Source organism: Ailuropoda melanoleuca, chromosome 17 (assembly GCF_002007445.2).
Source record: "Ailuropoda melanoleuca isolate Jingjing chromosome 17, ASM200744v2, whole genome shotgun sequence".
Lineage (NCBI taxonomy): Eukaryota > Metazoa > Chordata > Mammalia > Carnivora > Ursidae > Ailuropoda > Ailuropoda melanoleuca.
The window spans coordinates 41,803,206-41,816,478 of NC_048234.1; the positions used below are offsets into that span (position 1 = coordinate 41,803,206).

General features: G+C 40.8%; 1 protein-coding gene across 1 annotated transcript; it reads right to left on the bottom strand.

The window, feature by feature from the left end:
* Positions 1 to 2,899: 2,899 nt before the first annotated feature.
* On the bottom strand, positions 2,900 to 13,146 carry PRXL2C (peroxiredoxin like 2C). The gene is made up of 6 exons (XM_002928717.4): positions 12,816 to 13,146; positions 12,320 to 12,388; positions 11,404 to 11,457; positions 11,139 to 11,244; positions 6,642 to 6,773; positions 2,900 to 4,116 (listed from the first exon to the last, which is right to left on the bottom strand). Exons 1-6 carry the CDS (start codon positions 13,023 to 13,025, stop codon positions 3,989 to 3,991), a joined length of 699 nt encoding a protein of 232 aa, XP_002928763.3. The 5' UTR covers positions 13,026 to 13,146; the 3' UTR covers positions 2,900 to 3,988.
* Between the last annotated feature and the right edge of the window lie 127 nt (positions 13,147 to 13,273).

The following is a 13,273-nucleotide window of genomic DNA, read 5'->3' on the forward strand; positions in this document are numbered from 1 at the left end:
TAAAAAAAAAAATAGGGGCACCTGGCTGGCTCAGTACAGCATGCAACTCTTGATCTCCGAGTTGTGAGTTCAAGCCCCATGTTGGACGTAGAGATTACTTAAAAAAACTAAATAAACAAACATCTAAAAAAAATAGAAACAAGTTGGTGAGGATATAGAGAAATTGGAACCCTTGTACATTGCTGGCAGGACATAAAATGGTGCAGCTGCTATGGGAAACAAACAGTATGGTGGTTCCTTAAACACAGAATGCCCGTATTATCCAGCATTCCACTCCTGGGTATATACACAAAAGAATTGAAAACAGGGACTCAAACAGATATTTGCACACGAAGGTTGACAGCAGTATTATTCACAATAGCCCAAAGGTAGAAATAACCTAAATGTCCGTTGAGGGAATGAATGGATAAATAAAATGTGTATACATACAATGGAATATAATTTAGCCTTAAAAAGGAATGAGATTCTGGTACATGCTACAACATGGATGAACCTTGAGGACTTCACGCTAAGTGAAATCACACAGACATAAAGGGATAAATATTATATGACTACTTATATGAGGTTCCTAGAGTCATCAACTTATACAGTCAGAAAGTTGGAACAGTGCTTACCAGGGGCTATGGGGAGGGAGCAATGAGAGGTATTATTTAATGGGTACAGAGTTTCGGTAAGACATGACGACAAAATTCTGGAGATGGATAGTGGTGATGGTTGCATAATACTGTAAATATACTTAATGTCACTGAACTGTACACTTAAAAATGGTTAAAATGGTAAATTTTTTTAATGTATATTTCACCACAATAAAAAATGTTTTTAAAAATTTGCTAAAGTTTAACAGCTATGGTATCTATTTTGACTGACAGCTTGGACACAATTATAAATTATACGTATATACAACAAATTCCAGGTATACTCTGCTGTATAGGTTTTTAAATTTAGTATGAACATTATTTTTATCACAATAAGTTATCAAATTTATATAATACTGATACAAAACTGGCATCTTGTAACTATTTTCAAAGTTTCCTGCTAATTGTAAGCCAGCATATGAATAGCTGCCACTCCACTTTTTTATATGCGTACAAGAAAACTTGGAATTGAAAGTAAGCAAAATTAATTTAAAAGAACTCTGTTCTAAATGAAAAACTAGGGGCACCTGGCTGGCTCAGTCAGTAGAGCACATGACTCTTGATCTCAGGGTCCTGAGTTCAAGCCCCATGTTGGGCATGGAGCCTGCTTAAATAAATAAATAAATGAAAGCTTATTTTTCACAGAATGCTGTGTAAACGTGCCTTCTGCAACTGCATATCTTTATTTTCTGGAACACTATTCTTAAAATAACTAGTAACTTTGGAGTAGATGATGTTGCTTCTTTAGAAAGCTTGTCTCCCGGTTTTACACGGTCCATGTTATCACTCTGACCCCAGTGGTATATGGTAATATAAATAAGCATTTTATGCAGGTTATTAGCTTATCAATCTTCTTGAGAGACCAAAACATTTGCTTTTTAAATTAAACGTGCACTTTCATTTTATTAAAATTGTCGTTGCCTCAGTGGTTCATTGTAGCAGCCTTGCAACACTTCCTCCCTGGGCTCCTTGGTCTATGGATAGATCTGACTTGGTGCAGTTGTTCTCAGAAGCCCCAGGAAGGCTCAGGTCTCAGGCATAGGTCACAGGCCGTACTTCATGCGGTGGTCTTCGTTTTAACTCTCTACTGCACAAGGCCCTTGCGTTGGCCAAGGAACATTCCTGGGATGAGCACAGACCTCAGAGCAGCCCACAGCTTCAGGGCATGGTCCTCAGCCCTGTTTCTGCTTCTGCTTTTGGCCCTGGTGATTTCCTCACTTTCTTATTAAAAGTTCAGCTTAAAGAAAAAAAGACGTTTCTTCTCTGTGAAATGGGCATGATGATGATGTCAGTTCTACAGCGCTACTGTGTGTTAAGCACTTGGAATACTACCTGGCAAATAATTAGCACCATAAAAGTGCTAGATGGTATTCTCCTAATGTATTTCTATGTATTATTGTAGGAAGGTTTTTCAGGACTTTGAGTCTAGTACATTATTGGGTACCGAGCATGTTTATATATTTCACAGTACCTCTGAGAAATGATTTTTGTATTGGGGCACCTGCGTGGCGCAGTCGGTTAGGCAGCTTGATTTCTGCTCAGGTCATGATCTCGGCGTTGTGGGATTGAGCCCCTCATCGGGCTCTGTGCTCAGCGTAGAATCTGCTTGTCCCTCTTCCTCTACTCCTCTCCCCCCAAATCAATCAATCAATCAATCTTTTTTTAAAAAAAACTTTTTTTGTATTAAATATGTTTGTTTGGGTCGGCAATTTACCACCGCACTCTTTGTATAACTGTTTCTTCCTGAAGCCACATAAAGAACATTTATGTATCTTAGAAAATGTGCTATACATTTATAAATATGTAAAGTTTTGTGTAAGCTATGATTCAGCAGTTTTAGACCTAAAATCAGCAAAGGGATCTGGGTCACCAGTCCTTCCTTACTATAAAAAACAGCAGCACAAAATTGCTTAAGTTTAAATTTCATGAGAAATTTCATTTTTATTGATTAAAAATATGATTATTTATGTATATATACACAAACATACATTAAAATATTTGGATACTTGAAATATATTTGTGTGTGACCTCATATACTTGATATAAAAGTTTATAAGTTCAAAGCAGTATATACTTGCTAATAATTACCAAGATTTTTATCTTACTGTACTTTTCATCAGAATTTCTGAGACATTTCCCAACTAAACCTATTAATATTCTAGAAAAATAAAAGATGATAACAAAACACTAAATAAAAGCAATCTGGCAACAAAACCGGTATACATTTAAGTTACAAAGGTTTTTGTTTTTTTGTTTTTTTTTAGTTTAAACGATTCTTAAAATTCTTTCAAAAAGCACACTGAAGCATATTTTAAATACATATCTTAAAGACATAAGACATTTTTTTCTCCTTTTACTCCTCCCTGCAAAAATCTTAGTGAAATGGGTAGTGGGTGTGTGGTACAAGATGCTTTGAACACAGGCTATGCAGAAGGTTTGGCTTGCTGTATTTCCTCTGAGTAAAGCAATGAGGAAAGAGACATGTGGACAGCAGCCTATATAAATGCAACTGTGTGGAACTTACTATGTAGCAATATATTCTTCATATAATTTTTAAAGATTTTATTTATTTATTTGACAGAGATAGAGACAGGCAGTGAGAGAGGGAACACAAGCAGGGGGAGTGGGAGAGGAAGAAGCAGGCTTCCAGCGGAAGAGCCTGCTGTGGGGCTCGATTCCAGGACCCTGGGATCATGACCTGAGCCGAAGGCAGATGCTTAATGACTGAGCCACCCAGGTGCCCCTTCTTCATATAATTTTTAAAGGACTTTTCTTGGACATAAAAATGAATCATGCTCATTAGAGAATAGTTCGGAGATATAGAAAAGCATGGAAAAGAAAAGAGACACCTGTAATCCTACCACATAGAGGTACCTACTGGCAAAATTCTGGTGTGTTTATTTCCTATCTTTTTTCCTAAGCATACAAAAATATAAACATATAAAAATGATCATATCATTTACGGAATTTGATATCCTGCTTTTTTCACTGGACACAATTGTGGTGAGTTGCTTACCTTTCCATTTATATGTTCTTCAAAAGAATTATTTAGCCCAACAGAATAATGTAAATAAAGAATGGTATTTCTAATTTTATAGCTTTTAAAGTTTTATATAAATAAAATTTTATTTTACATAAAATTTTAAAAGCTATATAATTATAAATATATGTCACATTTTTGACAACTGATGCTTCCCAGCATGCAATAACTGGTATGTGGTTGCTTCCTGTTTTCATAACTCCTCAATGGCTGGGAAAAGCCAACAAGTTAGATGATGCACAAGGATACCATACTCTGAACATTTCAGGTCATATCCCAAGGGTCCATTTGGAAGTGACAACAGTCTATACCATCACACATGGATAACTGAAGGTCTGCTTGTAAAGTACACATGCTGAACTCCTACAAGCTGTAAAACAGAGTTGATGGGTTTGTGATCCAACCTATTTCTATCACGGTGTATAAAATGGATGTTGTTACCTAGAAGAGAGTAAGAATAAAAGGCAAAGGTTGGCATATAGTATTATTCATTAGATTTATTGCTTATTAGAATCAAGGAATCTTTTCAACTTTTAATTAGTCTAAAGGGAAAAATTAATTGCCTGGAGTTCATAATATTCTCTATATAATGCCCTAATAATTTTTAATTAAAGTAATAAAGCATGACGAGGATTATGGTTAAATAAGAATGATACTTAATGTTTTATGAGATCCAAGGGGAAAGATTCTTAAATTATAACCTCTATTAGGTTTTATTAGATGTAATTAAATAAAATGTCCTGTCAAACAGACAGGCAGAATATGGAACTAGCATAAATATCAAGCTGGAAAATCACATCTGTTTCTTAAATGTAATAATGGAATAAATCACTTGCTTCAAAAAAAAAAATTCACTGCCAAACACTGATTTAATAGGCTATCTGCATTATAACCATAGACCAAAAGAGGCTGAAAAATCAGGGCACTGAGCCAGTCAGTTATAACACACTTAGATGTCCACCATCCTTTTATCTGCTCAAATTAAAAAGTCATAATTTATAGGCCTAGGGTCTTTTTTGATTCTTGGATTCAAGACCAGAATTTTAACTTAAAACATAAGATTAAGTAAATATTATAAGAGGCATGTTTTTGGGCGCCTGGGTGACAGTTGGTTAAGCATCTGCATTGCTTCTCGGCCTTTTGGCCAAGATCAAGTGCGGTTAAGCATCTGCCTTCAGCTCAGGTCTTGATCCCAGAGTCCTGGAATCAAGCCCCACAGCAGGGAGCCTGCTTCTCCCTCCCTCTGCCTGCTGCTCCCCCTGCTTGTGCTCTCTCTGTCAAATAAATAAATAAAATCTTAAAAAAAAAAAGGGCTTATTTTCTGCATTGTACTTACGTGCTGTCTACAGTAACCACTGTACATTTAATATCATAAATCGGCTTATTATCAAAGAAGGCAAAATGAAATCCAGGTTTAACCACGAAAGGCTTCTATAAATAAGTATACCCAGCTCTTTCCTTAGCGGAGCCGCATTTCTTCCAGCAGGTAGTATCGAAAGTCTTCTTACTGAGTATGTTCCCAAGTTGGCAGACAAATGATGCTCTGTGTGCTTGTCACTCTTACACACCTGAACATGTGGTCAAATGATGCTGAGACGTGGAAATTAGGGCCTCAAAACTGGTCTGAAGGTGGAAACAAGCCATCCAACAATATTGCTCAAGGTCATTCAGAGCTAATCTAGAGGACTCATTGTCATAAAACAGGGCTTCTTTTTTTTTCTAGTCTAACTGGTATAAATTCACAAGAGAGGGAAAGAGAGATTAAATTACAGGTTTTATCTAGCTAAAGTGCTCCATCTGCAGAAAGCCAAAAAGCCATAATGCTTGGTCAAAAGCCTCCTTCTAAAGACTTTTATTAGACATGTGGAGTTTATTAAAGTAAATGTTAATTTTATAACTCTTAGAAGCTATGCTCGCTAATGTGGACAATTTTAAAGAGGAAGAAGAACCAAGAAAATCTATTTACACTTTAGTGATTTACACTGTTATATGTGAGTGCCTGTGCCTGACCACAATACTTGACCATGGTAGAGATCCAACATTTAACCATTCAGCAGTGTGGAGCCAAAGAAATTTCAGGTGGTCCAAAGTGATCGATAAAGCTACTAAAACTATGTGGCTTATAGTAATCGTTACTGAATGAGCTGTCTCTGGAGCTGACTTGCTTTCTGACACTGAGCAAATCTTCTAGCCTTGTTAGATATAAGTAACTGGATGGATTCTTGAATTGAGGGAAAAAAAAAAGACGGCGACAGACTTGATGGTTTGTTCTATGTGGAAATGTTCAGTTCCATGAACTTTTTAAAAAAAGATTTATTTATTTTAGAGAGAGAGCACGTGAGTGTGGGAGGGGAAAGGGAGAAAAAGAGAGACTCCCTGCTGAGTGCAGCCCACACACGGCTCGATCTCACGACCCTGAGATCATGACCTGAGCTGAAATCAAGTATCTGACCTTAACTAACTGAGCCAGCCAGGTGCCCCACTCTTTATGAACTTTTTAAAAAAGATTTATTTATTAGAGAGGTGAGGAGGGGCAGAGGGAGAAGGAGACAAGCAGATTCCCCGCTGAGCATGGAGCCTGACATGGAGCTCAATCCCAGGACCCTGAGATCTGCATGACCTGAGCTGAAATCAAGTATCTGACACACAACCTGTGCCCCTCTTCCGTGAACTTTTTAAACAATTTTGTAGACATATACAATTCACCAAACCACCTGACTTTCCTGTCCCAAATACCTGAAATCACTCAGGCACAGAATGATGAGCACATTACATCCAGTAAACAGACACCAAGATACACAGAAGCCTTTGAAAACAAAGGTGACCCCTACAAGCACAGAACTGTGACCATCACAGCATCAAATTGCCATTTTTACATGGTATCTATTTTATAAAGAAACTATGTGGCCTCCTAACTTCTAAAAGGTACAAAAAGTGTGCCAGTGGATCTGGGCTTTGATCCTTACCTGGACCTAAGATGAGGGTTCCACCTTGCTGAGCAGGGTCTCCTTGAAAATCAAAAAGAGGGCCAGTCACTGCCCTCCACAGGCTCCGAATGCTTCCTGAGAGTATATTTGATTTTATATGGGGGCTCTTTCCTGAAATATTGGGAATTGTCTTTAGATATTATCATTTTATATTCAATTAGATATCCGAAGCTAATATTGGGAATTGTCTTTAGATATTATCATTTTATATTCAATTAGATATCCGAAGCGCTTCTAGAAAACATTCTTTTTTTTTGAAGTACAGTTGACACGTAACACGCAACATTCATTAGTTTTGGCTGTAAATGTAGTGACGCCACAGCTCTATACCTGGGCCAGGCTCGCTGCAGGTGTGGCTGCCATCCGTCCTCATGCAAGGCTACTACCACACCACTGACTGTATTCCCTGTATTGTACCTTTCATCTCCATGACTTACTCACTCCATGACTGGAGGCCTGTACCTCCCACTCCCCTTCACCCATTTTTGCCCATCCCCCTTAAAATATTCTCTTCTTGTGTGTTATCTTACTTTCAACTTGTCTTCTTTTCTTCCTTCAAAGAAAGGTTTCTCAGCCTTTCACTACTGACATTTTGGGCCGCGGGGCCTTCGTCCAGTGCAACACAGGGTGTTTAGCGCCACCACTGTCCTGCATGCCCACTAGATCCCACAGTACCATCCACTAAGCTGTGACAAACCAAAAATGTCTCCAGATAACGAAAATGCACCCTGCTTGACAGCTACTACTTTAAAGAAGTGATGATATACCCCAATCATCCGCCACAGAAAAATGTCCGCTACAGACTTCTCAAACTGATAGTGCTTCCCCATCTTTTTTTTTTTTTTTTTAAAGATTTTAAGTAATCTCCATACCCAACATGGGTCTCAAACTCACAACCCCAAGATCAAAAGTCACATGCTGTACTGACTGAGCCAGCCAGGTGCCGTTAATGCTTTCCCTTTTAATACATCGTTTACCCTCTGTTTAATCTCTCACCTACTAATACGTAACTACAGTCCTTTTCAAGAGACACTGTGGCACAGACTACCATATCCTCATCAAAACCCATTTCCTCTTTCTGGGCCCACAGCTAAACTACATTTCCAGTCTTCCTGGCAGTTCGTTACGGCCATGTGACTACGTTCCACCCGTGAGTAAAATGATACGGGCCACTTCCAGGCCAGCTCCTTAAATCCTCCATGTTCCTTCTACAGTCTTGGAAGCCCTGGGATGAAAATGACAGAGCCACGAGATGAAAGGGGCCTGGATCCGTCCGCCTGTGTTCCTGTTTGTATTGCTGCTCGGAGGAAAGACATCTAAGGAGATACACTCGTCTTGAACAGAAAAAGAACTCCCCTCTACCGTGCTGTGCTTGAGCCTTCGGGAGTTGTCTCCAGCTGCCTCTCCATCTCTCCTTGGCTGTCAGTTTTTCCATCTCCTTTCCCACAGTGACTAATACTTCACTTCTGCTCCCTCTGAGCAAGGGACCCACTCTCTTTACCCTTCTTGTACCTTATCTTTCTCCTATCCCTGCCTTGTATGTCTTGCTTTTGGCTTTTTATTTTGATAGTTACGCTGCCTTTAACCTGCCTCAATCCTTAGTATTTCCAGATACCTATCATTTCCCTTCCTCTGACTCTTCTGTTTCTTTCACGTTTCTATCATGATGGACAATTATCTTATGAAGAAACAAATACAGGCCCGTTAGCTTAGAGACATGAGTAAAAGACTAAATTTTACTATTTCCTAGGATTCTATGTCTAAAATAAATATTCAGAAATCCAAACTATCTCTTCATGTCCAAAGGAGGGGTCATTTAATATTTCTGAAATTTTAGAAATTCAATTGAAGGAGATTTCGTGACCTAGAATTTAACAATCTTTGCTTCAAACAAAATCTAATTTTACCCACATGAATTTAGTTCTTATGTATAAAAACTCCTGTTTTGCAGTCTTTTTTTTTTTTTTTTTAAGATTTTATATATTTATTTGACAGAGAGGCAGTGAGAGAGGGAACACAAGCAGGAGGAGTGGGAGAGGGAGAAGCAGGCTTCCTGCTGAGCAGGGAGCCCGATGCGGGGCTTAATCCCAAACGCTGGGATCATGACTGGAGCCAAAAACAGACGCTTAACGACTGAGCCACCCAGGTGCCCCATGTTTTTCAGTCTTCTACAAACCCATTACTCCCTGGCATTGAAGGGCTTTATTTTCTTATTCTTCGTCTTTATAAAATGTCCATTAATTTAAAATTATTATTACATTTTTTAGTGTCTTAATCTTCAAGTGGGACTGTTCTGAGACTGATTCTGAGATGTCTGTAATTTTTTCAGAGAGGAACTTTTAAAACATGATTTTATGAGAAAATAATATTTTCTGGTTGGAAATACAGTACTTTAACACAGGTCACAGGAGTTTAAAAGATTTGAATATAGGGGTGCCTGGGTGGCACAGCGGTTAAGCGTCTGCCTTTGGCTCAGGGCGTGATCCCAGCGTTATGGCATCGAGACCCACATCAGGCTCCTCCGCTATGAGCCTGCTTCTTCCTCTCCCAGTCCCCCTGCTTGTGTTCCTCTCTCGCTGGCTGTCTCTATCTCTGTGGAATAAATAAAAATAAAATCTTTAAAAAAAAAAAGATTTGAATATACATCCTCTAATGATTATAAGCATATATTTTGTTTAGAATTCACCTGTTTTCTTTGCAATTCTGTATTTTTATTGCGCTGATGAACAGTGAGGTGCTATTAAGGTGAAACTCACAGTTTAGACCTGAAGTGCTAAATGATAAACAACTTGCACATGCCGGGACTGTTACAACACAAACAGTCTACCAGGAAGTAAGGCTCACAATGTATACACTACAATTTCCTATACCAGGGAGAAAAAGGAAAGAGCACACTCTGTGTTTATGCCAGCTCATCATTAGTTTTAATAAAGTTTAGGTTGCTTTCCTTAAAAACGTCAGTAAAGGGAGCATGTCCACTCTATGTCATAAATAGCTCCCGACCCTTCCCCTCCTCTCCATCTCCACTTCCAGGCCTGTCATTTCTTTCTAGCCTATTACTACAACCTTCCACAACTGTATCACTGGCTCTGGTTTGGTGAGTTCCAATTACTCATCCACACTGGACACATGACTATCACTTTGCCACTTCAAACGCTGGTATGACACCCCCACTCCTCCAGAACAAATCCAAACTCCTTGGCATGTCACCACAGACTCGGCCTGAATTAGCCGCAACCTGTCCCTTGGCTCACACCAGTTCCCCAACTGGCTAGACTCCGGCCTGACACAGGGACCTGCACTTCTCCAAGAGTCACAGTTTTTCATGCCTGTGTGCCTTTGCATGTGCCTCCTGTCAGCAGCACCCTTCCCCAGCCTCACTTCACCCAGCTAACTCCCTTAACAGTGGGCTTAGATGACACCTCCTTTGAAAAGCCTTCCCAGATTCTTCTCTCCCCTCGTATTTCCGGCATAGGTATTCCCAGTACATGTTCTCTATTACAAGCCCTTAAATTGTATTGTCATCAGCTGTTTGCTTCTGTCTCCCAGAAGAGAGTATGAGTTTCAGGATGGCAGGGGCTATTTATCACTGTCCTCCTGGGAGCATCAAACAAAGTGGGGATTACAGACAAGAGCTCAACAACATTTGCTGAGAATGAATGACTTGAGTTTGAGTTCTCTAAACTGGCGTTTCAGAAGCCACTTTTTCTACCTAATACACACAGAAACAGTTCACCTAAAGCTTATGAAGCTCTGTTAAATTACAAAGAACTGCATTAAAGGCAGGGAATGTGGCCCATATAGAGACAAAACCTCAAACTCTTCAACGAATCACACTATCTGGCCACCTTAGTGCACTAACAGAGTATACGACAAAGTACAAGGTGCTATTCAAGTACAAGGAGGAAAGGAATAACTTCTGCAGGGGCGGCTATTAAAATCCCCTTTGAGTTGGGCTTCAAATGAAAACTAAGATTTCGTCAATTAAAGAACATAGAGTATTCAAAGCCACAGTGTTAAGGTAAGAAAATATATTGACTCAAGCAATATTATTTTTCATTTAATTACAAAAGTAAAATATATTCATTGTTAAAAATACAAAGGCCACTTTTCTAACTTCCATGCCTTAGGGTAAGCATGGCAATATCTTTTAAATTCTTTTTCATTACACACACACACACACACACACACACACACACACGTACTCTTAATCTTTATGAAAATGGTTATTTCCACAAAAATAGAATCATACCAAAAACATTGTTCTGCAACTTGCTTTTTTCATTCACAGCCTTCTATGTCATTACACCCAGGAAATGAATCTTTGAGAGTCTGGTGTATCTGGCCCACTTACTAGAATTATAAAAATGTTTTTTATGCCTGAATCATGAATTTACCATTTGATTCTCCACGCATACATACACAAATATGAAAATGCACCAGCAGCGTTTTCTGATGAGACGTGTCATGTCTTACCTGAGGAGGCAATTTCTTCACCTCTTTTCATTCCCAATTTTTTATAAATTTCTCTCTCAGGATCAACATAGATTTCATGAGAATACCCAGTCAGTTTGCAGAACGGCTAAAAAAAAAAAATGGAATTTGTATAAGTAAAAATGAGAGAAAAGTAATGATAACCTACTTTTATTTTAGCAAATTTAACCTACACTTCATGGTTCAAATAATTTTTATGTCTGAAACAGATTAAATTTGTTAGTTTCTCAATTTCTGATATATTTACCTCGATATGATGGTAGGATGACTGTCCAATCACTATTAGGGTGACATCTGCTTCCTTTTGGAGAAAAAAGGGACAGGTACATATTACCAAAAATTATACATGTTTTACAAAACTTCCCCTGTGCAACTCTTTTGTTCCATTCTAATGCCACCTATAGGCTTCTAGAAGAATGGAAAAAACAGCAAAATTGTGTGAGTCAAAGCAAAGCAATGTATGCTAAAATGTTCAGTTAACTCAGTCGATACCTTGCTACAAACCTCAAAATAATAGTCAATAATTCTCAAAAAAATTCTCTATGCTCCCCTCAAAGGCGTACACTATAAAAGAATAAAAATTACTTAAGTAGGGTTAATCAGTTTTATTTTTTCACATCCCAATTAATAAGGCCTGATGAAAACAGATTTTAGTTTTGTAAAGGTTGTCCAATTCCTTCACTCAGAAGCTCACGTGGGGACAAATGTATATGTGCCTGAAAAAGAACATATGTATGTGGTTGTCACAGGAATGTGGAAAGTACATCCTAACAAACACAAATTTTAACCTTTAAGATATATTAGTATGTTCCTATAATGAGCGATTATTTGGAATGTTATTAAAAATACGGGAAATACGGGAAATAAAATATTAATAATTTCTAGCATTCGTGCTTTTGGTCATTCTCATTCAACATTTGCGAATAGGTTACTCACATCAAAATTATTATAGTGAGTACGTTTATAAGCAGGCAGTAGCGAATAAAGTAGGGTGGAAATGGATCTCTAACGTCTCTCTCTCTTTCGAAGGTGTTGGCGAGGAGTGTGGGAAAGCGGAAATCTGGGTTTGCGGGGGTCTGTGGTGGAGGCGTCGCGCTCGGCACCTCAGCCCACCGGCCTTCTGGGACATGACAAGCGTTGCTGCTCACGCTCAGGACACTTACTTGTAAAAAACTCTTGGGGATTTTGGCCAGATCTTCTACGTATTCCTTGCAAATGTAACACAGGAAATGCTGAAATCCCAACATGCCAAAAAGGACAAGTTAGCAATTAATTCCCTCCGGCTTCAGACGAGACCAAGAACTCGGTACGCGTGACGCTAACGCACGCCGCTCCGAGCGCGTGGAGAAAGGCGCGACGGGCGCCCGAGGAGGGTTGAAGCGGGGCCGCACCCACCCCGCAGGCCTCCCCGTTTGCTGGGAAAACGGACTCGACTCGGCGCGCTGTTTTCCGTTCCTATTAAAGGAAGCGAGCGTCTGTTCGCGTTCCGGAAGCCTCTAGGGGACGGCAACGGGACGGGCCAGGCCCAGCGGGGCCGCACTCCCGGGCGCTGGACCTTTCCAAGCACCCGGTGTCCCCCCAGCCGAAGGTGCGGGAGCGACCTCCACCCCAGCCTGCCGGCCAAGTCCCTCCTCTGGCTGCCCCGCTGCCGGCGCTCACCCGCACGAAGACTACGACAGCCCGACGCTCCCGGAACAGCGCGCCGAACGGCACCTGCCTTCCGGAGGCGTCCAGCACCGGCAACTCGGCCACCGCTGCGGCCAGGGGTTGCCCGCGCTCGGGGCCGCTCGGGACTGCGGCTGGGGCGGCGCGGCCGCTAACCTGCCGCGTAACCGGGGCGACGGCGGGGTCGGCCACCACGCCCTGCATCTGTCCGCCCGGCTTCGCACCCACTGTGCCCAAGCGGACCGCAGAGATTAGGCGAGCTGGGTCGCGGCCGACGTGGGCGCCTGCGGCGGGGCAATCCGGGAGGAGCACAGGGCCCAGGGCGGGGCGGAATGGGGGCGGAGAGGGGCGTGACGCAGGGGGCGGAGCTGCGTGGGGTCCTTACAGGCCCGGCCGAGCTTCGCCGCGTTGGGGCGGGGCGAAATCCGGGCGGGGCGAAAGCCGGGAGGGGG

What these genes read in the sequence shown, in the direction of transcription:
- PRXL2C (XM_002928717.4), bottom strand. Translation starts at nt 13,025, where the DNA reads ATGCAGGGCGTGGTGGCCGACCCCGCCGTCGCCCCGGTTACGCGGCAG. An exon ending in CTGTCGTAGTCTTCGTGCGG is followed by an intron (nt 12,389 to 12,815) that starts GTGAGCGCCGGC and finishes TTGGGATTTCAG; the next exon opens with CATTTCCTGTGTTACATTTG. An exon ending in TGAAGAAATTGCCTCCTCAG is followed by an intron (nt 6,774 to 11,138) that starts GTAAGACATGAC and finishes CCAATATTTCAG; the next exon opens with GAAAGAGCCCCCATATAAAA.